Source organism: Ostrea edulis, chromosome 9 (genome assembly GCF_947568905.1).
Source record: "Ostrea edulis chromosome 9, xbOstEdul1.1, whole genome shotgun sequence".
Lineage (NCBI taxonomy): Eukaryota > Metazoa > Mollusca > Bivalvia > Ostreida > Ostreidae > Ostrea > Ostrea edulis.
In genome coordinates this window covers 74,441,903-74,469,231 of record NC_079172.1, presented here as the reverse complement: position 1 = coordinate 74,469,231, position 27,329 = coordinate 74,441,903, and the positions used below count along the sequence as shown (strand labels likewise).

The following is a 27,329-nucleotide window of genomic DNA, read 5'->3' as shown; positions in this document are numbered from 1 at the left end:
ACCACAGTAGGGGAACAAAGTTTTAAAAGGGGACATGTATATAGAATAAATCTTCATAAATCGTCTCCTCGAGAACAACAGGTCTATGATTACTCATATTATCAATATGCAAGCATTCTCAGGTAGTGCAGATTCAAATCTGTTCACTATTTCACTATTGTGGTACCCAGTGGATAGGTTGTGGCCATAACAGGGTATCAAAGTTTTTTGTGGGAATGTATAGAATAAATCTTTAAAGATTTTCTTATAAAAAACAACAGGGCCATGAATGCTCATTTTATTTGCAAACATTCCCAGGTAGTGTAGATTCAAATATGTTTGAATTGTGATACCTGGGGGTAGGGTGAGGCCACAGTAAGGGATTAGCATTTTACATGGGGATATGCAGGAAATATATTCCTTTCAATAACAATACTCATTAATACGCAAGCATCTCCTAGTTATGCATATTGAAGTATGTTCAAATCACAAATATTGGGAGTAGGATGGGGCCACAATAAGGGATTAAAGTTTCATACGGGAATACTAGTATATAGGAAAACATCTTTGAAAATTTCAAGAACCAGGGAGTGGGGGGGGGGGGGGCATGATTTAGTCATATTAATATGCAAGGATCTTCCGGTAGTGTTAATTCAAGTTTCATTAATTCAGAGGCCCCAGATGAAGAGTGGAGCCATAATAGGAGATCAAGTTTTGATATGGAAATATACTGGAAATTAATGAAAACTACTTTTTAAAGATGATTAGGATCAAACTAAATCATATCAAACTGCAAATATTCCTAATCTCTGTGGATTTTTAAAAGTCTTTATCATGTCCCCGTCTATCTGAAATTTGAACCTTGCTCGTAAGTTTTGAATGGTGAGTGATAGAGGTCTCATAGTTCATAGCTGTATCCCTTGTGGCAAGACCTTAATTTTGGTTTCAAAGTTTTTGACATGGTGACCTTACCCTTGACCTACTTTTCAGAAAATCTAGCCTAGATAGATGTGAAACTCAATGCTTCATTGCCATTTGAAGATGTACATATAGTCTGAATGTGAGGATCCAATTATTTTTCTAAAAGTTATAGTTATCCGATAGGCTTGAAACTTTGTACAATGCTTCATTGCTGTAGATGTGCATTTTGTCGAGACATGAGGATTCAGTTGTTGTTCTTAAATTTATGGTGGATCTAAGAGGGGTGTGTGTTACACCCCAAATCGTCGCCCCATCCCAAATCGTCGCCGGGGCGACGATTTGGGACAAGATTGCACTATCATTAGGGGTGACAATTGTGCACCCCAAATTGTCGCCCGTCCTTAATCATCGCCTGCTAATATTTTATTGACTTTTTAGAATAGATTACACAGAAGTTATTTTATTATAACCCCTCTTTTATGCAGATACATAGGTTTCTTTAGGTCTGTTTGTCTGTCTGTCCGTACCCATATCTCTGTATGTAATTTTGTATGTAAATTATAAGTGAGTCTCTGACATGCCTCCCCAAAAATGAGAATTCTGGAATGAGAGTTTAAAGCGCCTCGATCTGTGCACAATTTTCAGCAACTCTGCAAGATCTCTGGTGTTTGTGAACCGATATGTGGGTTACATGTGCTTCCCGTCACATGAAATTTCTTGATTGTGAGCTCAAAGCACCGCGAGCTGTAATCATAGCGAACTATTTTCGACTGTCACTGATGTTTGTGAACCCGATTGAGCTAAAAGTTTGTATGTAGGTTATATGGGGCTAAGCAATAGTTTTCATTCATTTGTTTGTTTGCTTGTGTGTTGAGAGAGAGAGAGAGAGAGAGAGAGAGAGAGAGAGAGAGAGAGAGTTAAATAAACAAAACATATTGAGAAATAAAGAGGAAGGGTGGGCGTTTCTCGAGGTTTTCACGAGTGTCCAAACGGTGGGTGAGTGTCCAAACGGTGGCCAACAGGCATAATCCGAGGTCACTAACAAATCTGCGGTGCACAAGACCTAACAACTCTATGTTCAGCAGAATGACCCTATAACAAAATGCAAAACGATTTATTGTCGGACACATCCACCCCCCCTCTCTCTCTCTGGAGGACTGGACGGAAAAAACAATCACATAGAAAACAATGACACCACCACCACCACCAAATATAATTCTTTCAATAGAAGCAAAACCGATACCCAGCAAAAACAAAAATAACAAAGTCTGTGATCATAATAAATCTTTTTAAAAAATTATACAACAGAACAAGTAGAAGACGAATCGTGCCTGTAAGGTCCGAAGAACCCTTTGTGGTCATAGCTCGACCACAGAAGAAGGAGAAGAAAGAGGAGAAGGAGTTACCAAACAGGGCCAGTTTGTATGTAAATGATGTTTTCAAATAGTTGCAGCAAGGGGGCGACAATTTGTGGTGTGAGGTTATGCCCAAACTGTCGCCGGCGATGATTTGGGGTGTAACAGGAGGTGGAGGATGTAAAATAGCTTGTGAAAATCTCCTTTATGACTTGTCGGATAGCCTTGACATTTTTTGCAATACTTCATTATCATTTAAGGATGTTCACATTGTTCTGAACCAAGGATCTAACATTTTCTTAGAATTTACAGTAGATCTAAGAGGTGGTCGAGCAGGAGCAGTGATTTTGCTACATTTTTACAAGGGTCCTGTTGCTTTCGAATTGGAAAAAATTGTCGACATTTCAGTCAAATTGGGTAAAATCAATTTTATCGTAAATAAGTTTTAAAATCATATCAAAACATTATATTATCTTTATTTTACACATCTAATTTTCTTTAACCTTCTAAAATTTTCAACTACTCTATCCAAATCATCTTTCCCATAAATCTTTCTTAAGTCGTATATATAATTCACATCAAATGTTCATTTTTTTTCAAATACATTTTTCTTTCATAATTTTATTATTGGGAAAAATGCAAGGTAAATTGGGAAAAAAATTGACAAAGTCCAGTTCATAATGTAAAACTTATACGGTACCAATTTTGATGCACCAGATGCGCATTTCGACAAATGATGTCTCTTCAGTGATGCTCAACCGAAATGTTTGAAATCCGAAATAACAATGACGTTTTAGAGCTATTATAGGCAAAAACAGTGTGACAAAAAAAGTGGAGTCAAATTCGTCTAAGGATAAGAGCTATGCGTGAGGGAGATAATCCTTAATTTTGAAATGAATTTCTAAATTTTATAATAGCAATTAAATATACATCCATATTTTCAAGCTAGTAACGAAGTACTTAGCTACTGGGCTTACCTTTCTACTCATTCTTGTCCCTCCATACCATAAATTAGATTAAAAGGAGGCAAGTGTCATTTGGAGCAGTTTCAATTTAGAGAATCATTTGTTTTTAACAAAACTTCTTATATCATTACTGGATAACCACATAATTAACAGAAATAATGAGAGTTAACTATAAGAGGAACTACACAAGTAACTATAAGAGGAACTATACAGGTAACTATAAGAGGAACTAGACAGATAACTATAAGAGAAACTATACAGATAACTATAAGAGGAACTATACAGATAACTATAAGAGGAACTAGACAGATAACTATAAGACGAACTATACATGTAACGATAAGAGGAAATATACAGGTAACTATAAGAGGAACTACACAAGTAACTATAAGAGGAACTATACAGATAACTATAAGAGGAACTAGACAGATAACTATAAGAGGAACTAGACAGATAACTATAAGAGGAACTATACAGATAACTATAAGAGGAACTATACAGATAACTATAGAGGAACTATACAGATAACTATAAGAGGAACTATACAGATAACTATAAGAGGAAATATACAGGTAACTATAAGAGGAACTATACAGGTAACTATAAGAGGAACTATACAGATAACTATAAGAGGAACTATACAGATAACTATAAGAGGAACTATACAGATAACTATCAAAGGAACTATACAGATAGCTATAAGAGGAACTACACAGATAACTATAAGAGGAACTACACAGATAACTATAAGAAGAACTATACAGATAACTATAAGAGGAACGATACAGATAACTATAAGAGGAACTATACAGGTAACTATAAGAGGAAATATACAGGTAACTATAAGAGGAACTACACAGATAACTATAACAGGAACAGATAACTATAGAGGAACTGTACAGATAACTATAAGAGGAACTATACAGGTAACTATCAGAGGAACTATACAGATAACTATAAGAGGAACTATACATGTAACGATAAGAGGAAATATACAGGTAACTATAAGAGGAACTACACAAGTAACTATAAGAGGAACTATACAGATAACTATAAGAGGAACTAGACAGATAACTATAAGAGGAACTAGACAGATAACTATAAGACGAACTATACATGTAACGATAAGAGGAAATATACAGGTAACTATAAGAGGAACTACACAGATAACTATAAGAGGAACTATACAGATAACTATAAGAGGAACTAGACAGATAACTATAAGAGGAACTATACAGATAACTATAAGAGGAACTATACAGATAACTATAAGAGGAACTATACAGATAACTATAGAGGAACTATACAGATAACTATAAGAGGAACTATACAGATAACTATAAGAGGAAATATACAGGTAACTATAAGAGGAACTATACAGGTAACTATAAGAGGAACTATACAGATAACTATAAGAGGAACTATACAGATAACTATAAGAGGAACTATACAGATAACTATCAAAGGAACTATACAGATAGCTATAAGAGGAACTACACAGATAACTATAAGAGGAACTACACAGATAACTATAAGAAGAACTATACAGATAACTATAAGAGGAACGATACAGATAACTATAAGAGGAACTATACAGGTAACTATAAGAGGAAATATACAGGTAACTATAAGAGGAACTACACAGATAACTATAACAGGAACAGATAACTATAGAGGAACTGTACAGATAACTATAAGAGGAACTATACAGGTAACTATCAGAGGAACTATACAGATAACTATAAGAGGAACTATACATGTAACGATAAGAGGAAATATACAGGTAACTATAAGAGGAACTACACAAGTAACTATAAGAGGAACTATACAGATAACTATAAGAGGAACTAGACAGATAACTATAAGAGGAACTAGACAGATAACTATAAGACGAACTATACATGTAACGATAAGAGGAAATATACAGGTAACTATAAGAGGAACTACACAAGTAACTATAAGAGGAACTATACAGATAACTATAAGAGGAACTAGACAGATAACTATAAGAGGAACTATACAGATAACTATAAGAGGAACTATACAGATAACTATAAGAGGAACTATACAGATAACTATAGAGGAACTATACAGATAACTATAAGAGGAACTATACAGATAACTATAAGAGGAAATATACAGGTAACTATAAGAGGAACTATACAGGTAACTATAAGAGGAACTATACAGATAACTATAAGAGGAACTATACAGATAACTATAAGAGGAACTATACAGATAACTATCAAAGGAACTATACAGATAGCTATAAGAGGAACTACACAGATAACTATAAGAGGAACTACACAGATAACTATAAGAAGAACTATACAGATAACTATAAGAGGAACGATACAGATAACTATAAGAGGAACTATACAGGTAACTATAAGAGGAAATATACAGGTAACTATAAGAGGAACTACACAGATAACTATAACAGGAACAGATAACTATAGAGGAACTGTACAGATAACTATAAGAGGAACTATACAGGTAACTATCAGAGGAACTATACAGATAACTATAAGAGGAACTATACATGTAACGATAAGAGGAAATATACAGGTAACTATAAGAGGAACTACACAAGTAACTATAAGAGGAACTATACAGATAACTATAAGAGGAACTAGACAGATAACTATAAGAGGAACTAGACAGATAACTATAAGAGGAACTATACAGATAACTATCAAAGGAACTATACAGATAGCTATAAGAGGAACTACACAAGTAACTATAAGAGGAACTATACAGATAACTATAAGAGGAACTATACAGATAACTATCAAAGGAACTATACAGATAACTATAAGAGGAACTACACAGATAACTATAAGAGGAACTATACAGATAACTATAAGAGGAACGATACAGATAACTATAAGAGGAACTATACAGGTAACTATAAGAGGAAATATACAGGTAACTATAAGAGGAACTACACAGATAACTATAACAGGAACAGATAACTATAGAGGAACTGTACAGATAACTATAAGAGGAACTATACAGGTAACTATAAGAGGAACTATACAGATAACTATAAGAGGAACTATACAGATAATTATAAGAGGAACTACAAAGATAACTATAACAGGAACAGATAACTATAGAGGAACTATACAGATAACTATAAGAGGAAGTATACAGATAACTATCAAAGGAACTATACAGATAACTATAAGAGGAACTACACAGATAACTATAAGAGGAACTACACAGATAACTATAAGAGGAACTATACAGATAACTATAAGAGGAACGATACAGATAACTATAAGAGGAACTATACATGTAACTATAAGAGGAACTACACAGATAACTATAAGAGGAACTACACAGATAACTATAAGAGGAACGATACAGATAACTATAAGAGGAACTATACAGGTAACTAGAAGAGGAACTATACAGATAATTATAAGAGGAACTATACAGAAAACTATAAAAGGAACTATACAAATAACTATAAGAGGCACTATACAGATAACTATGAGAGGAACTATACAGGTAACTATAAGAGGAACTATACAGGTAACTATAAGAGGAACTATACATGTAACTATAAGAGGAACAGATAACTATAAGAGGAACTATACATGTAACGATAAGAGGAACTATACAGATAACTATAAGAGGAACTATACAGATAACTATAAGAGGAACTATACAGATAACTATAAGAGGAACTATACAGATAACTATAAGAGGAACTATACATGTAACGGTAAGAGGAACTACACAGATAACTATAAGAGGAACTATACAGATAACTATAAGAGGAACAGATAACTATAAGAGGAACTATACAGATAACTATAAGAGGAACTATACAGATAACTATAAGAGGAACTATACAGATAACTATGAGAGGAACTATACAGGTAACTATAAGAGGAACTATACATGTAACAATAAGAGGAACTATACAGATAACTATAAGAGGAACTATACAGATAACTATAAGAGGAACAGATAACTATAAGAGGAACTATACAGATAACTATAAGAGGAACTATACAGGTAACTATAAGAGGAACTATACAGATAACTATGAGAGGAACTATACAGGTAACTATAAGAGGAACTATACATGTAACGATAAGAGGAACGATACAGATAACTATAAGAGGAACTATACAGATAACAATAAGAGGAACTATACAGATAACTATAAGAGGAACTATACAGATAACTATAAGAGGAACAGATAACTATAAGAGGAACTATACAGAGAACTATAAGAGGAACTTTACAGAGAACTATAAGAGGAACTACACTGATAACTATAAGAGGAACTATACAGATAACTATAAGAGGAACAGATAACTATAAGAGGAACTATACAGATAACTATAAGAGGAACTATACAGATAACTATAAGAGGAACTATACAGATAACTATGAGAGGAACTATACAGGTAACTATAAGAGGAACTATACAGGTAACTATAAGAGGAACTATACAGATAACTATAAGAGGAACTATACAGATAACTATAACAGGAACAGATAACTATAGAGGAACTATACAGATAACTATAAGAGGAACTATACAGATAACTATGAGAGGAACTATACAGGTAACTATAAGAGGAACTATACATGTAACAATAAGAGGAACTATACAGATAACTATAAGAGGAACTATACAGATAACTATAAGAGGAACAGATAACTATAAGAGGAACTATACAGATAACTATAAGAGGAACTATACAGGTAACTATAAGAGGAACTATACAGATAACTATGAGAGGAACTATACAGGTAACTATAAGAGGAACTATACATGTAACGATAAGAGGAACGATACAGATAACTATAAGAGGAACTATACAGATAACAATAAGAGGAACTATACAGATAACTATAAGAGGAACTATACAGATAACTATAAGAGGAACAGATAACTATAAGAGGAACTATACAGAGAACTATAAGAGGAACTTTACAGAGAACTATAAGAGGAACTACACTGATAACTATAAGAGGAACTATACAGATAACTATAAGAGGAACAGATAACTATAAGAGGAACTATACAGATAACTATAAGAGGAACTATACAGATAACTATAAGAGGAACTATACAGATAACTATAAGAGGAACTATACAGATAACTATGAGAGGAACTATACAGGTAACTATAAGAGGAACTATACAGATAACTATAAGAGGAACTATACAGATAACTATAACAGGAACAGATAACTATAGAGGAACTATACAGATAACTATAAGAGGAACTATACAGATAACAATAAGAGGAACTATACAGATAACTATAAGAGGAACTATACAGATAACTATAAGAGGAACTATACAGATAACAATAAGAGGAACTATACAGATAACTATAAGAGGAACTATACAGATAACTATAAGAGGAACAGATAACTATAAGAGGAACTATACAGAGAACTATAAGAGGAACTTTACAGAGAACTATAAGAGGAACTACACTGATAACTATAAGAGGAACTATACAGATAACTATAAGAGGAACAGATAACTATAAGAGGAACTATACAGATAACTATAAGAGGAACTATACAGATAACTATAAGAGGAACTATACAGATAACTATAAGAGGAACTATACAGATAACTATGAGAGGAACTATACAGGTAACTATAAGAGGAACTATACAGGTAACTATAAGAGGAACTATACAGGTAACTATAAGAGGAACTATACAGATAACTATAAGAGGAACGATGAAGGTAACTATAAGAGGAACTATACAGGTAACTGTTCTAGAAATATAAAGAAGTGATTGTAAGAGGACACCACAGAGATAATGGTTAAGGAAAACTGTATAGGTAACAGCATAACGATATCACACAGACACATGTACTAAAAACGTTTATTTTTAAGTTTGCAATAAAATACCACTTTAACTATATGCAAGGTGAAGATAACGAACAGTGATCAATCTCATAACCGCTACAAGCAATACAAAATAGATAGTTGGGCAAACACGGACCTCTGGACACACCAGAGGTGGGATCAGGTGCCCATAAATTTAAATTTCAAAACATCATTTATACTTAAACATTAACACATTTTGCAAGTATTCTCCGAAACGCTTGCTCCAGAGTTACTGCTTGCACCTTTAATACTGTTATATATTGAAGTCGAAGTCTGTAAGCTATAATAGAATCTTATTTGATTAGTAATTGTCGTACAATTAATCAAAAACCTACTTTCGTTTTCGATAAACTACCCCGAAATCACAGGCACTTGTTTCTGTAAACGACTTATGACCTCTGTATACTAATAACAACACAAGGTAACTAGCTTCAAATGGCACCCCCTGAGAATGTCGGCCTTTTGAGCCTCTAGGGAATATGCGATGCTAATGTATTTACTACCGTTGTATTGTACAATCATTCAACTTAAAAACCATGTATGACATGACTGCATTCATTGCCTCTTATCGCCGAAAACTGCAAACAAAACATGGATTTTCCGTTTTATACCACGAAGTGCTATGTACTGATACCGCACAGAATACGTGGGCGATTTTGACTGGCTAGCACGCTCTTCTAAAATTACGTTTGGAATTCTTTAGAGTTATTTATAGAAAGATAGAGCATCGGAGATGAATTAAAAATAACAGGCAAAAGGATGATTTTAATGGTGACCATTAACCACAATTGATCTTATTTTATATAATTTAGTTACTAACATTAGGGGGGAAATACTACAAAAAATAAAGGGGACTCCATCCCCCATATTTTTTTCCACAGACACCTGATAACTATAATCACCCCTTCTGATTTTTTTTTTGCGGTGACAATACCTCCAAAACGTGTGGATTCCTTGTCTCAACCCAATTTCGATTGATGTAGTTGTTTCACGCTTTTCACAAGCTTTAGAGATTGGCCTTCTACTGGACTGGTATAATATAGAATATACTTATTATAAACAGTATAAGGCATTTAAGGCTTGCAAAAAAGCAAGTTTACGATTACATAAATCGAAATTAGGATGGAATAGACGGGGAATCCACACATTTCAGAGAAATAATCGCCGCCACAAAAAATCAGAAAGGGGGGGGGGTGTCCATACTTCAGATGCCTGTGAATTTTTCCATATCGGGACAGATCCGTAATATTAGGGATGCGGGGAGGGGGTTCGGTCGGAGAAGTTGTAAGTTGCACATGGCTTGTTTAAATTTCCTGACAGACAATGATAAAAATATGATAGTCATGATAAAGACATTCAGAACCTTAATTAGTGTGTGCATGGGGGGGGGGGGTTATAGTGTTCGTCAATGCTGTCTCAATTTTCCCCCTCAGGCTGGGAGGGGTCATTCTTTGCTCCAGGGCTTTAATTCATAACTTTCAAGCTTACATGCATTAATATCTTCTCATTCACTACTACATAGTACTATCAAAAATAGTGGTGGGGCCATTCTCGCAATATATCTTCATTTGCACGCATGAAAATAACAGTTAATGTTAAGGGTTGGCCAGTCGCCTCCGAAAAACATTGATATGTGCCTGCAGCGTTCTTGGTACTTATGGTGGGTTTCATAAAACTTCAATGTAACAACAGGTACTTGTCACATCAATGCATATCACAAAGTCAATAACACATCACTAAAAAAAATTTCCTTGCTCTATTTTACATACTTCCAAATAATCTTTTATCTGTATTTTCTCTGACTTTCCATAGATCTGCATGAAACATGCAATTGGCAGAAATATTTCTCATACTAGTTAACGAAGTTGTATTTACAGTAAGTCATAATTTCATTATTATCTTCATCAGAAATGATTCCGACACGAAAATATTTTTAAATCTCCACTCGGGAGGTCTTAGCTTCTATCTTCTGATGACATGTAAAATCCCGAAACGTACGAACAGCTTTGGCTTTTTTGAGTAACTAAAAATAGCGTACAGTGTCTTCAATTCAAAATTTTTATTTTGTTAACAATGCAATATGTTCAAGATTTTTTGGTGATAAACATCGTATCAATTTATTGTGAAAATAAAACAATGAGACTTTATTTTTCAACACAACAAATATACAATTTTCATTCTGTGCGGTATCAGTACATAGCACTTCGTGGTATAAAACGGAAAATCCATTTTTTGTTGCAGTTTTCGGTGATAAGAGGCAATGAATGCAGTCATGTCATACATGGTTTTTAAGTTGAATGATTGTACAATACAACGGTAGTAAATACATTTACATAGCATATTCCCTGGAAGCTCAAAAGGCCGACATTCTCAGGGTGTCATTTGAAGCTAGTTACCTTGTGTTGTTATTAGTATACAGAGGTCATAAGTCATTTACAGAAACAAGTGCCTGTGCCCGAAATACCAAAAAATGAAAGGAAAGTGGCAGATCGAAGCCAGATTTCTTTCTTCTTTTAAGAAAACTTAAGATAATATGATATGAAGTTAATTCGTTGTTTATCGATATTTGATTTTAATTTTACAAAAGAAGTTTTGATAATTGTTGAATAAATATATCCTAAATCCGTGATTTTACCGGTAGTATTTGACCAGGCTTACGGAATTTTTCAGAATGAAGCGAGGCAATGATTGCACTGGACAAAAGCTACCATAATAAACACATTCCCAATACTGAGTTTCAAATATTGAAATTATGAACAACCGTTCATTTGGTCTTTGGTCAACTGTTCGGCATGATGAATAACAATTGCATTCGTAACGAAAAATCATTATTTAATTTTCAAAAACAGAGAGAGATCATTTATGTTACATAAAGAACATTTGATTTGGAGCTCCAAGTGACTTCTTAATAACCAAGTTTTGTTTACTGTATATGATATCAATAAATATCATAATATAACTAATGCACGCAATTATTGAATTGTTTTTCTTAAATTCAGTTGAGTTAAAGATATCTGTCATTCAATTAATGTGCGCAACAATTTGAACAAGTATTAAAAGTATTTTCTCTATGCAATGTTATTTAATTCTGATTTTCCTCGCTTGTGCGGGGTTTCATCTATTATTATATAATGATCTATAGCAGATTTTTTCTGGCTAATTATTACTACTCTAGCGATAACTTTATTTCAACAAATGAACATTGAAATTCTGATCTGTCAAAAACTATATTCATGTTTGGATAACAACAACATTACAAAAACAACAACACTACAAATTAATAAATTTCATTCATTTTGAATTTCACTCAGATTGCAGTGAAACATCCATACTTACAAAAGACATCTTTTTTTGTCGATCAAAATCTTTTATAGCCATTGAAGTCCTCAGTTTGTTTTCAAATATTCATATTACAGATATTAGCATCAGCACCGTGTTCTACTAAATGTTTGACTATCTCAGTGTGTCCTTTCTGTGATGCCATACAGAGCGGTGTACAATTATCATATCTACAAATATTGACATTTGCACCGTGTTCTACTAAATGTTTGACTATCTCAGTGTGTCCATTCTGTGATGCCATAAAGAGTGGTGTAAAATTCTCGTCACTACAAATATTGACATCAGCACCGTGTTCTACTAAATGTTTGACTATCTCAGTGTGTCCATTATGTGATGCCATAAAGAGTGGTGTAACATTATCGTCACTACAAATATTGACATCAGCACCGTGTTCTACTAAATGTTTGACTATCTCAGTGTGTCCATTCCCTGATGCCATAAAGAGTGGTGTAACATTCTCGTCACTACAAATATTGACATCAGCACCGTGTTCTACTAAATGTTTGACTATCTCAGTGTGTCCATTCTGTGATGCCATAAAGAGCGGTGTAACATTCTTCTCAGGACAAATATTGACATCAGCACTGTGTTCTACTAAATGTTTGACTATCTCAGTGTGTCCATTCTGTGATGCCATAAAGAGTGGTGTAACATTCTCGTCATCACAAATATTGACATCAGCACCGTGTTCTACTAAATGTTTGACTATCTCAGTGTGTCCATTCCCTGATACCATATTGAGCGGTGTACAATTATCATATATACAAATATTGACATTTGCACCGTGCTCTACTAAATGTTTGACTATCTCAGTGTGTCCATTCTGTGATGCCATAAAGAGTGGTGTAACATTCTCGTCATAACAAATATTGACATCAGCACCGTGTTCTACTAAATGTTTGACTATCTCAGTGTGTCCATTCTGTGATGCCATATTGAGCGGTGTACAATTATCATATCTACAAATATTGACATTTGCACCGTGCTCTACTAAATGTTTGACTATCTCAGTGTGTCCTTCCTGTGATGCTATACTGAGCGGTCTAACATTCTCGTCATCACAAATATTGACATCAGCACCGTGTTCTACTAAATGTTTGACTATCTCAGTGTGTCCATTCTGTGATGCCATATTGAGCGGTGTATAATTACAAATATTGACATTTGCACCGTGCTCTACTAAATGTTTGACTATCTCAGTGTGTCCAATCTGTGATGCTATACTGAGCGGTCTAACATTCCTGTCACTACAAATATTGACATCAGCACCGTGTTCTACTAAATGTTTGACTATCTCAGTGTGTCCATTCCCTGATGCCATATTGAGCGGTGTACAATTATCATATCTACAAATATTGACATTTGCACCGTGCTCTACTAAATGTTTGACTATCTCAGTGTGTCCTTCCTGTGATGCTATACTGAGCGGTCTAACATTCTCGTCATCACAAATATTGACATCAGCACCGTGTTCTACTAAATGTTTGACTATCTCAGTGTGTCCATTCTGTGATGCCATATTGAGCGGTGTATAATTACAAATATTGACATTTGCACCGTGCTCTACTAAATGTTTGACTATCTCAGTGTGTCCAATCTGTGATGCTATACTGAGCGGTCTAACATTCCTGTCACTACAAATATTGACATCAGCACCGTGTTCTACTAAATGTTTGACTATCTCAGTGTGTCCATTCCCTGATGCCATATTGAGCGGTGTACAATTATCATATCTACAAATATTGACATCAGCACCGTGTTCTACTAAATGTTTGACTATCTCAGTGTGTCCATTCCCTGATGCCATATTGAGCGGTGTACAATTATCATATCTACAAATATTGACATCAGCACCGTGTTCTACTAAATGTTTGACTATCTCAGTGTGTCCATTCTGTGATGCCATAAAGAGCGGTGTACAATTATCATATCTACAAATATTGACATCAGCACCGTGTTCTACTAAATGTTTGACTATCTCAGTGTGTCCATTCCCTGATGCCATATTGAGCGGTGTACAATTATCATATCTACAAATATTGACATTTGCACCGTGTTCTACTAAATGTTTGACTATCTCAGTGTGTCCTTCCAGTGATGCTATACTGAGCGGTGTAACATTCTCGTCATCACAAATATTGACATCAGCACCGTGTTCTACTAAATGTTTGACTATCTCAGTGTGTCCTTCATGTGATGCCAAAAAGAGCGGTGTAACATTTTCGTCATCATGAGTATTGACATTAGCTCCGTGTTCTACTAAATGTTTGACTATCTCAGTGTGTCCATTCTGTGATGCCCTATTGAGCGGTGTACAATTATAATATCTACAAATATTGACATCAGCACCGTGTTCTACTAAATGTTTGACTATCTCAGTGTGTCCATTCCCTGATGCCATATTGAGCGGTGTACAATTATCATATCTACAAATATTGACATTTGCACCGTGCTCTACTAAATGTTTGACTATCTCAGTGTGTCCTTCCTGTGATGCTATAAAGAGTGGTGTAACATTTCTCACATTACAAATATTGACATCAGCACTGTGTTCTACTAAATGTTTGACTATCACAGTGTGTCCTTCCTGTGATGCCAAAAAGAGCGGTGTAACATTTTCGTCATCATGAGTATTGACATTAGCTCCGTGTTCTACTAAATGTTTGACTATCTCAGTGTGTCCATTCTGTGATGCCCTATTGAGCGGTGTACAATTATCATATTTACAAATATTGACATCAGCACCGTGTTCTACTAAATGTTTGACTATCTCAGTGTGTCCATTATTTGATGCAGTAAACAGTGCGACTTGAAGATATGGATTGGTGGAACTGATCTGGTATCCATGACTTAATAAACACCTCAGTACAGATCTATGTCCTGTTGAAATGTAATGGCTAAAACAGTGAGAATGCCAATCCTGAGGTAGAGGATTATTTGATTCCGACATGGTGAGTACATCAAAGAGACAGGAAAAGTGTTTATCCGTTAAAGTGTTTGGTAGAGTTTCGTTTCTGTAGAATTTATAAGTTATCATTTGTATTAGTTCTTGAACAAATATTTGGCAAAATGAGGTGGTATTTTTGCACTGTGAGATGATCTGTGTTTTTATAATGTTTTTATTCCATTCCTTTGTCAGTTTTACGGCCAATATTCCACCTATGTCTACCAAAGTTGTGTCGGCCATGTTCTCAACCAACAGTTTCACAATATCATCAAATCCCTTTTCTGTTGCTTCATGCAAAGCACTTCTGCCCCCAGAGTCAACTATATTAACATCACAGTTGTTCTGTATCAATAGCCTCACTATATCAGTTCTAGACATCCGTGATGCCCAGAACAATGGCGATCTTATTGTACCACTGACCTGGTTGATATCTGCTTTGCAGCGTAAGAGTGTTTGCACCACTATGGTATATCCTAACCTGCAGGCTTTGGTGAGAGGGGTATCTTTTTCATATGTGTCATCCTGCAGATTCACGTCGGCTCCTTCGTTAACAAGTAATTCTATCACCGATTCAAATCCAACAAAAACAGCACCTGTTAAGGGAGTGAAACATATGTGTTGACTGTAGATATTACATGTTTGATTTGGAGATCTATTGAGATATAGCATCCCTAACCAACTGACGAGTTGCTGAACTACCCCCAAATTTCCAGTGAAACACGCAAGCAATAACAACCTAGAGCCTTCAGATTCCCTTAATTCTGACAGTTGTTGACTACCAGCAAGTCTTTTAAAGACATAAGACAAAAGCCTACAATGCCCATAATGGATAATCCAACTCAATGCAAGTATGCTGTAGTGAAAACTAGCACTTTTCTGCATGACTTCGCCATTTTCTTCTCTTGTAATTGCACTAATTGTAATATTTTCTCCAATGAGCAATTTTTGTTGATAATATTCTTTTCCCCAGCATTCAGTCCTTTCCATTACCCTTCCACTATACTGAAGTAATTTCGAGTCAGAAGAATGAACAGTTAAAAACAAATCTATAAGGTCATCTCTGGACACCGTGTCAAGAAAGGAAATAAAGTAATCCAAAAAAAATTCACTTCTAAGACTGTTTCCAACAAAAACATCATAAAGATGTACGTCTTTGATATCCCTCAAAAGTCTTCTTGAAAGGAATTCAAAGTAATTTTCATTTAAGCAGACACATAAATTTGCACATCCTGAATCCATAGTTTCATTTGTAACATGAATGTTGTTTGCGATGTAACTACTTGGCAGCAAGTCCAGTACCTGTTCAGGGAATTCCAAACCATGTAGGTATGCAATGGCCTCGAATAAACAGTCATGTGAGAAAGAATAAACCTCGTTATTCTTCACAACATATGTTCCTGTCAATTCCTTGAGAGACTTCTGAATACAAAATGGATTAGCATCAAAATTAGAACTTATTAGCCTAATATGTTCAGAAATATCCGTGTTTGTTAGACCATTTTCTCTCAACATACACAAAACAAGTGCTGCATATTGTGACTCCTTTTGATTTCTCATTTTCTCGAATTGGTCAATGATGCTTTTATTGGGCTTTTCAAAAAAAAACCTTCCATATTTCTGATTTTCTTTGTCGTTTACAAATAAATGGCATAAAAGTGGGAACATTGTCATACCAGGATGTAGCGAGATGTTTATATACACTTTCTCCTCCACTCCTGCACTTTTACAGTGAGAAGCTAACATGTCTTTCATTTCGTTTTCATTCAACAAAAGATCTGATCCTCCAATATCGATAATATTTCTGAAGAAAGTGTGTTTCATATCTTTGCATTCATTATAAACAGCTTTTCTGCAGGTAAAAATAAATTTGGTTTTATCTGAAGGAGCAAAAGCTTCAAACATTCTTTCTATAGCAGTTGATGCTGATCGATCGAATCCAAATACTCCCACAGGATCGTCAAGAAGAAACACTTGCTTGATACTGACGAGGCGATAGCTAGTCATCTCGTCTATATGTTGGACCGGGATGATTTCCCAACCTTCATTTTGTAGATGAAGACATGTCTGCCTGGCAATGAATGTTTTTCCCATTCCTGGACCGCTTATTATTGTCACGGTGTCTTTGGACTCAATTTCTGATTTCACTCTGTAGTACGCTCTTGTTTTGCATAGAACTTCATACTCTATTTCCCATTTATTCAATATCTCTTCTTGCTGTTCTGCAAAAGATTGTTGATTTTATGAGTAGGATATGAAATAACCTACTCATGATATGGATATCTATCCATTTGAGTTGGAATTTTGTTCATTTATTAGATAACTTGAAATACCTCGGACATTAAAAGGAATATGTCTTCTCTCTAATTGTCGAAAGCTTTTTTCAAGAAGCAGGAAGTCATCCAATATGACCTGTTTATCAGATTTATCAAACTTCCTTGTTGCTAAGGAGGCAACATCACCATTAAGGGAACCGCTGCTCAGTCGTCTGATCGCCTGTATAAAATAATTTACCATTAAGAGGATAAAAGCATTAAAATGTGTTCCAAGACAATCTCTAGATGAAAAACTAAAGGTAACGAACAGTGGCCATTCTTATCAAAACTAACAGTTGGCCAAATCTGGATCCCTGGATACATCAGAGGTGAGATCAGGAAGAGCCAAGGAGAAGTAAGTATCACCTGTCGACCGGTGACACCCGCCGTGAACCATATATCTTGATTAGGTAAACGGAATAATCTGTAGTCAAATCAATCTGCAAACAAGTGGCTCATGGGCCACTTCGCTCACCTGAGTCACCTTGGCTTATATTCAAAGATTTTCCCTAAATATTCGCATGTAAAACTTTGATTCCTATTGTGGCACGAACCTACTCCCAGGGACCATGTTTTGTTTTTTTACAAAATTGAATCTGCACTATGTCATGATGCTTTCATGTAAATGTAAACTTTTCTGTCCAGTGATTTTTCACAAGATTTTTATTTATTTTCCCTATATATTTGTATGTAAAATTTTGATCCCCTACTGTGGCCCCATCTTACCCCCTGGGGCCATGATTTTTACAAACTTCAATAGCACTATGTCAGAAAGCTTTTGTTCAAATGTAAACGTCTTTAGCCCAATGGTTCTGAAGGAGAAATGTTTTTAATTTTTTCTTTCTATTTATTAGTTATGTAAAACTTTGATCCCGTATTGAGCATCACTGAAGAGACATAAATGCGCATCTGGTACCGTATAAGTTTTACATTATGAACCCTGGGTCGAGGCCTCTGCTGGTGGACTGTTCGTCCCCGAGGGTCTGTACAGCCCAGTAGCTAAGTACTTCGTTACTAGCTTGAATATACGGAAGTATATTTAATTCCTGTTATAAAATTTAGAAATTCATTTCAAAATTAAGGATTATCTCCCTCACGCATAGCTCTTATCCTTAGATGAATTTGACTCCACTTTTTTGGCACACTGTTTTTCCTATAATAGCTCTAAAACTTCATTGTTATTTCGGATTTCAAACATTTCGGTTGAGCATAACTGAAGAGACATATTTTGTCGAAATGCGCATCTGGTGCATCAAAACTGGTAACGTATAAGTTTTACATTATGACCCTTGGGTCGAGGCCTCTGCTGGTGGACTGTTCGTCCCCGAGGGTCTGTACAGCCCAGTAGGTAAGTACTTCGTTACTAGCTCGAATATACGGATGTATATTTAATTCCTGTTCTAAAATTTAGAAATTCATTTGAAAATTAAGGATTATCTCCCTCACACATAGCTCTTATCCTTAGATGAATTTGACTCCACTTTTTTGGCACACTGTTTTTCCATATAATAGCTCTAAACCTTCATTGTTATTTCGGATTTCAAACATTTCGGTTGAGCATAACTGAAGATACATAATTTGTCGAAATGCGCATCTGGTGCATCAAAATTGGTACCATATAAGTTTTACATTGTGGCCCCATCCTAACCCTAGGGGTCATGATTTTAACAAACTTGAATCTGCACTTTGTCAGGAAGCTTTCATGTAAATGTCAAAGATTTGTTCCCTATATATTTGTATGTAGAACTTTGATCCCCTACACAGGCAAATGTGCCTCACGTGAATTTCACGTGAAATTCACGTGAATTTCACGTGAAAATTTCTATGTGAAATTCACGTTAAAAGAGCATCAAATGTGAATTCACACGAAAAAAAATCACGTGAAATTCACATGAATTTCACGTGAAATTCACATAAAATTCATGTGAATTTCACGTGAAATCTTTAACATGAATTTCACATAAAATTCACGTGAATTTCACATAAACTTTATAACGTTAAATCATACATGGATATTTTGATAATCTGAATCTCGGGTTCAGATGAACACAAAAAGGAGTACAAATCTGCTTTCAATCTGCTGATAATTTAATTGATTGAATTTGTTTTTACATGGTTGTCTTCATTGTCTTTTCTTTCTTTCTTTTAATCTCTGAAAAAGAAATATTTATGTATTAAAAGGACTGTTCAATATACAAAAGGAGTCATCTTAAGCCTTATGTACACATACTGTACTATGAATGAAATTGCATGTAGATGTAGCAGAAACGAAGAAGAAAAAGTTGAAAAATTATCAATAATTTGTGTTTGAAAGAAACATAACCTTTTATATATCATTATACAGAATAGAATATAATTATTATACAAGATACAGAAGGAAGTCATGGAATATGTTTTCAAATTGTCATGTTCTAGTCCAGAGGCGATTTGAAAATGACTTTGCATTCCTCATTATCTAGATGAAATCTATATAAATGCATAAGCAATGCTTAAAATGAAACGATTGACATTGATAGAGCTTTCAAGCTTACATTCTTCTCATTTAAAACTATTGTTAAAGGGGGGAGCAACCAATATATATACATTTTATTGGCATTACGATATATATAACAATCGATGGACATTGTTACACATCACCCCCCCCCCCCCCCCCCTTCAACGTGCCTGATCTCGATGATGTCTCTATGAAGGTAATAGAACGTTACTTAGCACCCCTAATCAATATATAGATCGATTAAATTATAAAAATTATGTTCTGAATTACGATTACCATGTTCTCTGATGAATAAGGAAATATTAACAAACCGTGTAGAGTTATGCGATTCTGCGACACGTCCCCGAAGTGACTTCCGTATTTTCGTTGTCGTGCCTATTCGTTGACGTACCCCGTCTAAAGTAATTCTCATCAGTCTGAAATAAGCGGTTGCATTAGGAACGTTAGATCACATAAATGTAATAAGCCTAATGGCTTGAATTTACACTGAACATTTATATATTATAATGCTCAATCTCATCTTACCTGTAGAGTTTCTATGTACTTTCACATTCGCTGTCTTGCATACGTCAGACGCGTCAGACGGCTTACTCGAGTGTGACGTCACAGCCTTGTAACTATTACCGGAATCTGACTGTTACAGTGTAAAGCTTTATAGATATATTTTTAAAAGTTATCTAAATATACATGGACAGTAATGTTAAGGATTGTTTATGTTTTTCGCTTTCTTCCGAGTGCTAGAAATCTGTGTTTTCCTTTTGATTGACGATCTACAAATTCGGGATGGTGAATACGGCTTATAGAAAATTTTCATTTCTCCATGCGTGTATCAGCAATTTCCAAAAAGTCTAATTTTATGCATACACCAGCTTCCAAGGTATCACACCGGTAATTATTCTCGATGTATCTAATAAGGAGGGGGGGGGGTAATTAAAATTGATGCCAAACTACCGACAGCGGAAAACAATATCATGGCATTTTTTCCCACCTGCACAATAAGTACCCTCAAATCACATGTATGTATACAGTCCAAGTGCACTCCGACAAGTAGCCTGTTACTAACATCATAAAGCAGCGAGATAAAAACTTTAAATCATCTTCAGTAGTTTTACAAAACTGACAAAAACAACAATCTTTTGGAATGCATGGTTTTGAATATCCACCAGTTTCAATTTCTAAAGGGTGGGCAAATATTCTTAGCTATTTAAAACGTACTACTCTCACGAATGGAAATTTCAAATGGTCTTATTAGTTTTAATTCATAGTTCTTTCTGATTTTGCTGTAAAATAGTAATTTTCTATGTGTAGAAAATTTCGTGGTTTTGAAGTTGCATATTCTAACTCTATCAATATAGTGATTCTTCATGTAGTTGGAAAATATGCTTTCATTAATATCTATGATGATGGGAGATTTAATTATGTTCCCCAAACAAAGTTTGGGAACATATTGTTTTTACTCTGTTTCTTCTTCTTATTATTATTATTATTATTCTTTTTCTCCGGTACTTTTTTGTCCGGTAGTGTTCTCAGAAACTACAAAAGGGATCGATATGAAACTTTCCAGGATGATAGTATAGCGTTTGTAGATGTGCATAGTGATAGTCATTTTGTTTGCACGTGCATGCACGCGCGCGCACGTGCATTGCAATTTTGGTACAAAAAATGGAAAATCAGAATATTGAAGGAAGCGATATAAAACCTAAATAGGATGATAGTATATCATTTGTACATATGAAAAATAATAGTTATTTTGCCAGCACGCGCACGCATGCGCGTGCACGCGCATTACAAAATTTGTACGCTAACTTTGGAATTAGTCTAACTTTTTTGTTGTTCATTGAAATGGCTTGAAATTCATATCATAGGTAGATATTGAGACCCTTAACTGATTTACATGGTCAAAATTACCAATTTGCACGCGCATGCACGTGCGCTTCATTTTGATTGGATAATGCTAAAACGTTTGTAACTATCTTATTTATGAAGCGAATGAGATGATATTCACAGCATATGTAGACAATATGTGTATCTATATGTTGGTGTAACAAAAAATGCCAACACACACGCGCATGCGCGTGCAACGTTTTTTAGATGTTCAATTTTTAAAGGACGATAACGTTTTTGTTTTTCATCAAATTCTATTCATATTAGGGGTTTAGATGTATCTTGGTACTCCTTACAAATTGCTGTGGTTAGAATTACTGCTCAGCACGTGCATGCACGTGTGCTGATTTCTGATTGGACGATTTTAAAATCGCTATAACTTCCTTATATTTGGTGGAAACGTTATGAAATTCATACTGTGGGTATATGATACAAATGCCTGTTGAACGACATCAACAAAAATTCGGAATCATACACGCGTGCGCGTGTATGCACGTGCAACGTTTTCTTTCATTTCTTGGTACTGAAATGACCATATTGAACGTACTACATGTAATTAAAGGCTAAAATAAAATGATTTTTTCCTATAGATTCACAAGGACATCACTTTTTAATTGGGGGAGGTTTGGGGAACATCTGTAACGGTCCCCGTTACAATTAGAACTAGTTTATATTTTAATTCTTAAGAGAAAAAATGATGGGAAATGAGAGAAATCATGTGTGGAAAGTACATGTAATCATACTGCGTACAGAACTACAATGCAAGTTTATAATTTCACAAATAAACGAGGAGAGGGAGGCGTGAGCAGGATCTACTTTATTGGTCGTTTGCCTACATTTTATAAATGTACTCTAACTTTTGAATTGCCTAATCTCCATATCGTTTTATATTTTACCTTAATTTTATTTATTTTTTCGCTTGAATATATTAAGAAGTGTGAATATTTCACTTTAATCGCTTTTCTTGTGAAATTTTTAACGTGAATAGCTTTTCACGTGAAATTCGTGTGAAATTGTTCGTGTGAATTTCACATGAAGAAATTTCACGTGAAATTCGTGTGAATCTTTTCACGTGAAATTCACGTGAATCAACGTTCACATTATTTCCTTGCGAAAATCAAATCACATTAAAATTTTCGCAAGGAACTAATGTGAAAAGTGATATAATGCTTTTCACATGAAATTCATGTGAAAAATTTAACGTGAATTTCATGTGAATTGCTGTTCACGTGAAATTCATGTGAATATTTTAACGTGAATTTCACGTGAAAAGTGATTCACGTGAAATTCATGTGGACATATTAACGTGAATTTCACGTGAATCACTTTTCACGTGAAATTCACATGAAATTTACGTGAATTTCACGTGAAAGGTTCATGTGAATTTCACGTGAACAGCATTTCACGTGAAATTCACGTGAGGCACATTTGCCTGTGTATTGCTGTCCCATTGTATCCCCGGGGGTTATTATTTTCAAAAACTTGAATCTGCACTATGTCAGGAAGCTTTCATGTAAATTTTCACTTACCTGGCCCAATAGTTTTTAAGAAGATTTTAAAAGATTTTTCCTATATATTTGTATTTAAAACTTTGATCCCCTATTGTTACCCCATCTAACCCCCGGTGGCCATGATTTGAACAAACTTGAATCTGCATTATGTCAGGAAGCTATCATGTGAATTTCAGCTCTTCTGGCCCAGGGGTTCTTTAGAAGAAGATTTTTAAAGATTGTTCCTATATATTTTTACGTAAACTTTGATCCCCTATTGTGGCCCCATCATACCCCTAGGGGCCATGATTTGAACAAACTTGAATCTTCATTATGTCAGGAAGCTTTCATTTAAATTTCAGCTTTTCTGGCTCAGTGGTTCTTGAGAAGATGATTTTTAAAGATTTTCCCTATATATTTGTATGTAAAACTTTGATCCCCTATTGTGGCCCCATCATACCCCCAGGGACCATGATTTGAACAAACTTGAATCTGCATTATGTCAGGAAGCTTTCATGTAAATCTCAGCTTTTCTGGCGCAATGGTTCTTGAGAAGAAGATTTTTCCTATATATTTGTATGTAAAACTTTGATCCCTTATTGTGGCCCCATCATACCCCCAGGGGCCATGATTTGAACAAACTTGAATCTGCATTATGTCAGGAAGCTTGCATGTAAATTTCAGCTTTTCTGGCTCAGTGGTTCTTGATAAGAAGATTTTTCCTATATATTTGTATGTAAAACTTTGATTCCCTATTGTGGCCCCATCATACCCCCGGGGGTCATGATTTGAACAAACTTGAATCTGCATTATGTCAGGAAGCTTTCATTTAAATCTCAGCTTTTCTAGCTCAGTGGTTCTTGAGAAGATGATTTTTAAAGATTTTCCCTATATATTTGTATGTAAAACTTTGATCCCCCATTGTGGCCCCATCCTACCCCCAGGGGCCATGATTTGAACAAACTTGAATCTGCATTATATCAGGAAGCTTTCATGTTAATCTCAGCTTTTCTGGCTTAGTGGTTCTTGAGAAGAAGATTTTTAAAGTTTTCCCCTATATATTTGTATGTAAAACTTTGATCCCCCTTGTGGCCCCATCCTACCCCCGGGGGCCATGATTTGAACAAACTTGAATCTGCACTAGATAAGGAAGCTTTTACGTAAATCTCAGCTTTTCTGGCTCAGTGGTTCTTGAGAAGATTTTTTAATGACCCTACTCTATTTTTACCTTTTCTTGATTATCTCCCCGTGAAAGGTAGCCTGGCCCTTTATTTTAACAATATAGAATTCCCTGTACCTAAGGGTGCTTTGTGCCAACATTAGTTGAAATTGGCCAAGTGGTTTTTTAGAAGAAGTCAAAAATTGTGGTGTTTCCAGGTTTAAAAATATACTACTCAAAATTTGATAAGGATTACTAGGTTATATGTGTGTAATTTATCACTAACAAAAGACATAAATTTGACTCAGAAATGTGTTTACTCAGGTTATGAATGAAAATTCATGAATGGCATGAACTTTTATCAATACGGAATGTTTGAAATCTGATAACAACACCAAAAGGCATTTCATTACAAAAAGTTAACAGCAAACCAGAGAAAGAATTACACAGTTTTTGGGGATAGTCCATCATTACATTTAGTCCATAAAGTGTCAATACCGGGTATGGCCTCCCCTTGCATCAATGACGGTTTGACAACGTCGAGCCATGCTGTCAATAAGCATCCGAATGTTTCCAATGGGAAGGTTGTTCCACTCTTCCACGAGGGCGTTTCCGAGCTCTGCCAAAGTCGTGGGTTGTGCTCTACGGTGTGAAAGGGCAACCTGCAGCATGTTCCATACATGCTCAATCGGGTTCAAGTCCGGCGAGCGCGCTGGCCAGTCCATACGGACAATTGTCTCCTGCTGAAGGTACTGCTCCACCACCCTGGCGCGATGAGGACGGGTGTTATCATCCATCAGGATGAACTCAGGGCCAACAGCACCAGCGTAAGGATCTCATCCCGGTACCGCACCCCGTCATTGTTCCTCTCTCCAGGACATGAAGACCTGTTCTTCCATCCCTGCTGATTCCACCCCAGACCATGATGGAACCACCACCATAACGGCCATGTTCACTGATGTTGGCATCATGGAAACGTTCACGTTGTCGTCGCCACACTCCGTGCCTCCTGTCTGTAAAGTCCAAACAATACCTGGACTCATCGGTGAACAGAACTTGAACCCAATCGTTCTGTGTCCAAGTGACATGATCTTCAGCCCAGTCCAATCGCTCCCGCCTCTGTTGAACAGTCAGAGGGACTCGAACACATGCCCTTCTCGAGTTGAGACCTGCATTGTGAAACCGATTCCGTATCGTCTGAGTGGACACATTCACCCCCGAGGCGTTCAGGAGGTCGTTACATGGGCTGATTGCTGTCCAGAAGGGATGGCGTCGTGCCTGGAGAGCCACAAAATGGTCTTCGCGTTGGGTTGTCGACCTCTGACAACCACCCCCATGTCGGTGTGCTGCTGTACCAAAAGTTTGCTGCCGGTTCCAGGCCCTGTTTACAGCGCTCTGGCTGACGTTTAGTGCATTTGCAACGTCACGTTGTGAATAGCCAGCGTCAAGCATTCCAATACATCTGCCCAGTTGTTCTGTCGTCAGACGACGCCTTACACGTTGAAGGGGCATTGTGTTGATAAACGTAGTGTAAACACTCAAGTGAGTTTGAAATTTTAGAAAGAATCAGACACCGATGCCTGAGTGAAAATCGTGTAATGGTAGCAAAAGCATAAACTGTGATGAGAAACGCATTTCCCATGGCATGAAATGCACGTGCAAGTTTGTTGAAGACGTTTTTGATTTCACTTGGACACAATATTGCCAGTTATGCAGTTATTAATTTTTTAAACATAAAAATATATATGATCCTTATCAAATTTTGAGTAATATATTTGTCCGTTACGGGTTTTTCCTTTTATGACTTGTATTGTTTCCGCCCAAGAGTGTCGGAGTGGAATCAGTGATATGCCTGCTACTTATTTTTGTGATTAAAGCCCCCCAAAGGAGTAAGCACTCATGAAATTTGTATGAAAGTACTGTAAATGTACAATTTTTACTGTTATAAGCATATAACTTTGTATATTTTTTCGATCTGTGAGTGCAAAATGTAACTTGTTTTGATAAGTCTACTTTCGGTTTACTTGCAGTTTGAAAGTATTTTATTTTTCTGTAATTAAGCGTTATTTCATTCATCAGTGAGATTCATAATAACTATAGTTACATGTGTAATTAACCTATCGTGCATTGCCAGTCAATTATGTCAACACGTATTGCAATATTTTATTGTCAATGTCAGTTACTTAGTCTCTTGCCAAATTTATCATAACAGATACTACAAAATGTATAAGATTCATATTTTCATTATAAGAATGATTCTCTTATGATTCTATTTAATTTTGATGTAGTTTTTCATCCTTTTCACGAGGAATAGTCATGAATAAAGTTGCATGAAATTCGACTTTTGAATTCGTCACAAAAATGTTAGAAGTTTACAGACGGACGGACGCCGGACTACGGGTGATCAGAAAAGCTCAGGTGAGCTAAAAACAGTCTACTAATTGGTATGAAACACGTCAGACATCATTTGACCCAATGATAGGTTGTATTGGCAAAGTAGATCGTTATAACGACCACAGAATTTGCTAAATGCTAATTTTTAACGAGAGAGTTGCAACCTCTGTGACATCAATTTCTCAGTAGGCTGTCTCGATTTAAA

The 27,329-nt window shown here is 35.5% G+C and overlaps 1 protein-coding gene across 4 annotated transcripts in view; it reads right to left on the bottom strand.

Moving 5' to 3' along the window:
- Positions 1 to 11,146: 11,146 nt before the first annotated feature.
- The window catches only part of LOC125659958 (uncharacterized), a 141,595-nt gene continuing 125,412 nt past the window's right edge, over positions 11,147 to 27,329 (bottom strand). For all 4 annotated transcript variants that reach the window (XM_056150621.1, XM_056150623.1, XM_056150622.1 and 1 more), the window contains 2 exons: positions 17,722 to 17,884; positions 11,147 to 17,610 (listed from right to left, as the gene is read on the bottom strand). In XM_056150621.1, coding sequence (XP_056006596.1) covers positions 12,500 to 17,610; positions 17,722 to 17,884 — 5,274 coding nt within the window. In that variant the 3' untranslated portion in view covers positions 11,147 to 12,499. The remainder of the gene's footprint in view (positions 17,611 to 17,721; positions 17,885 to 27,329) is intronic.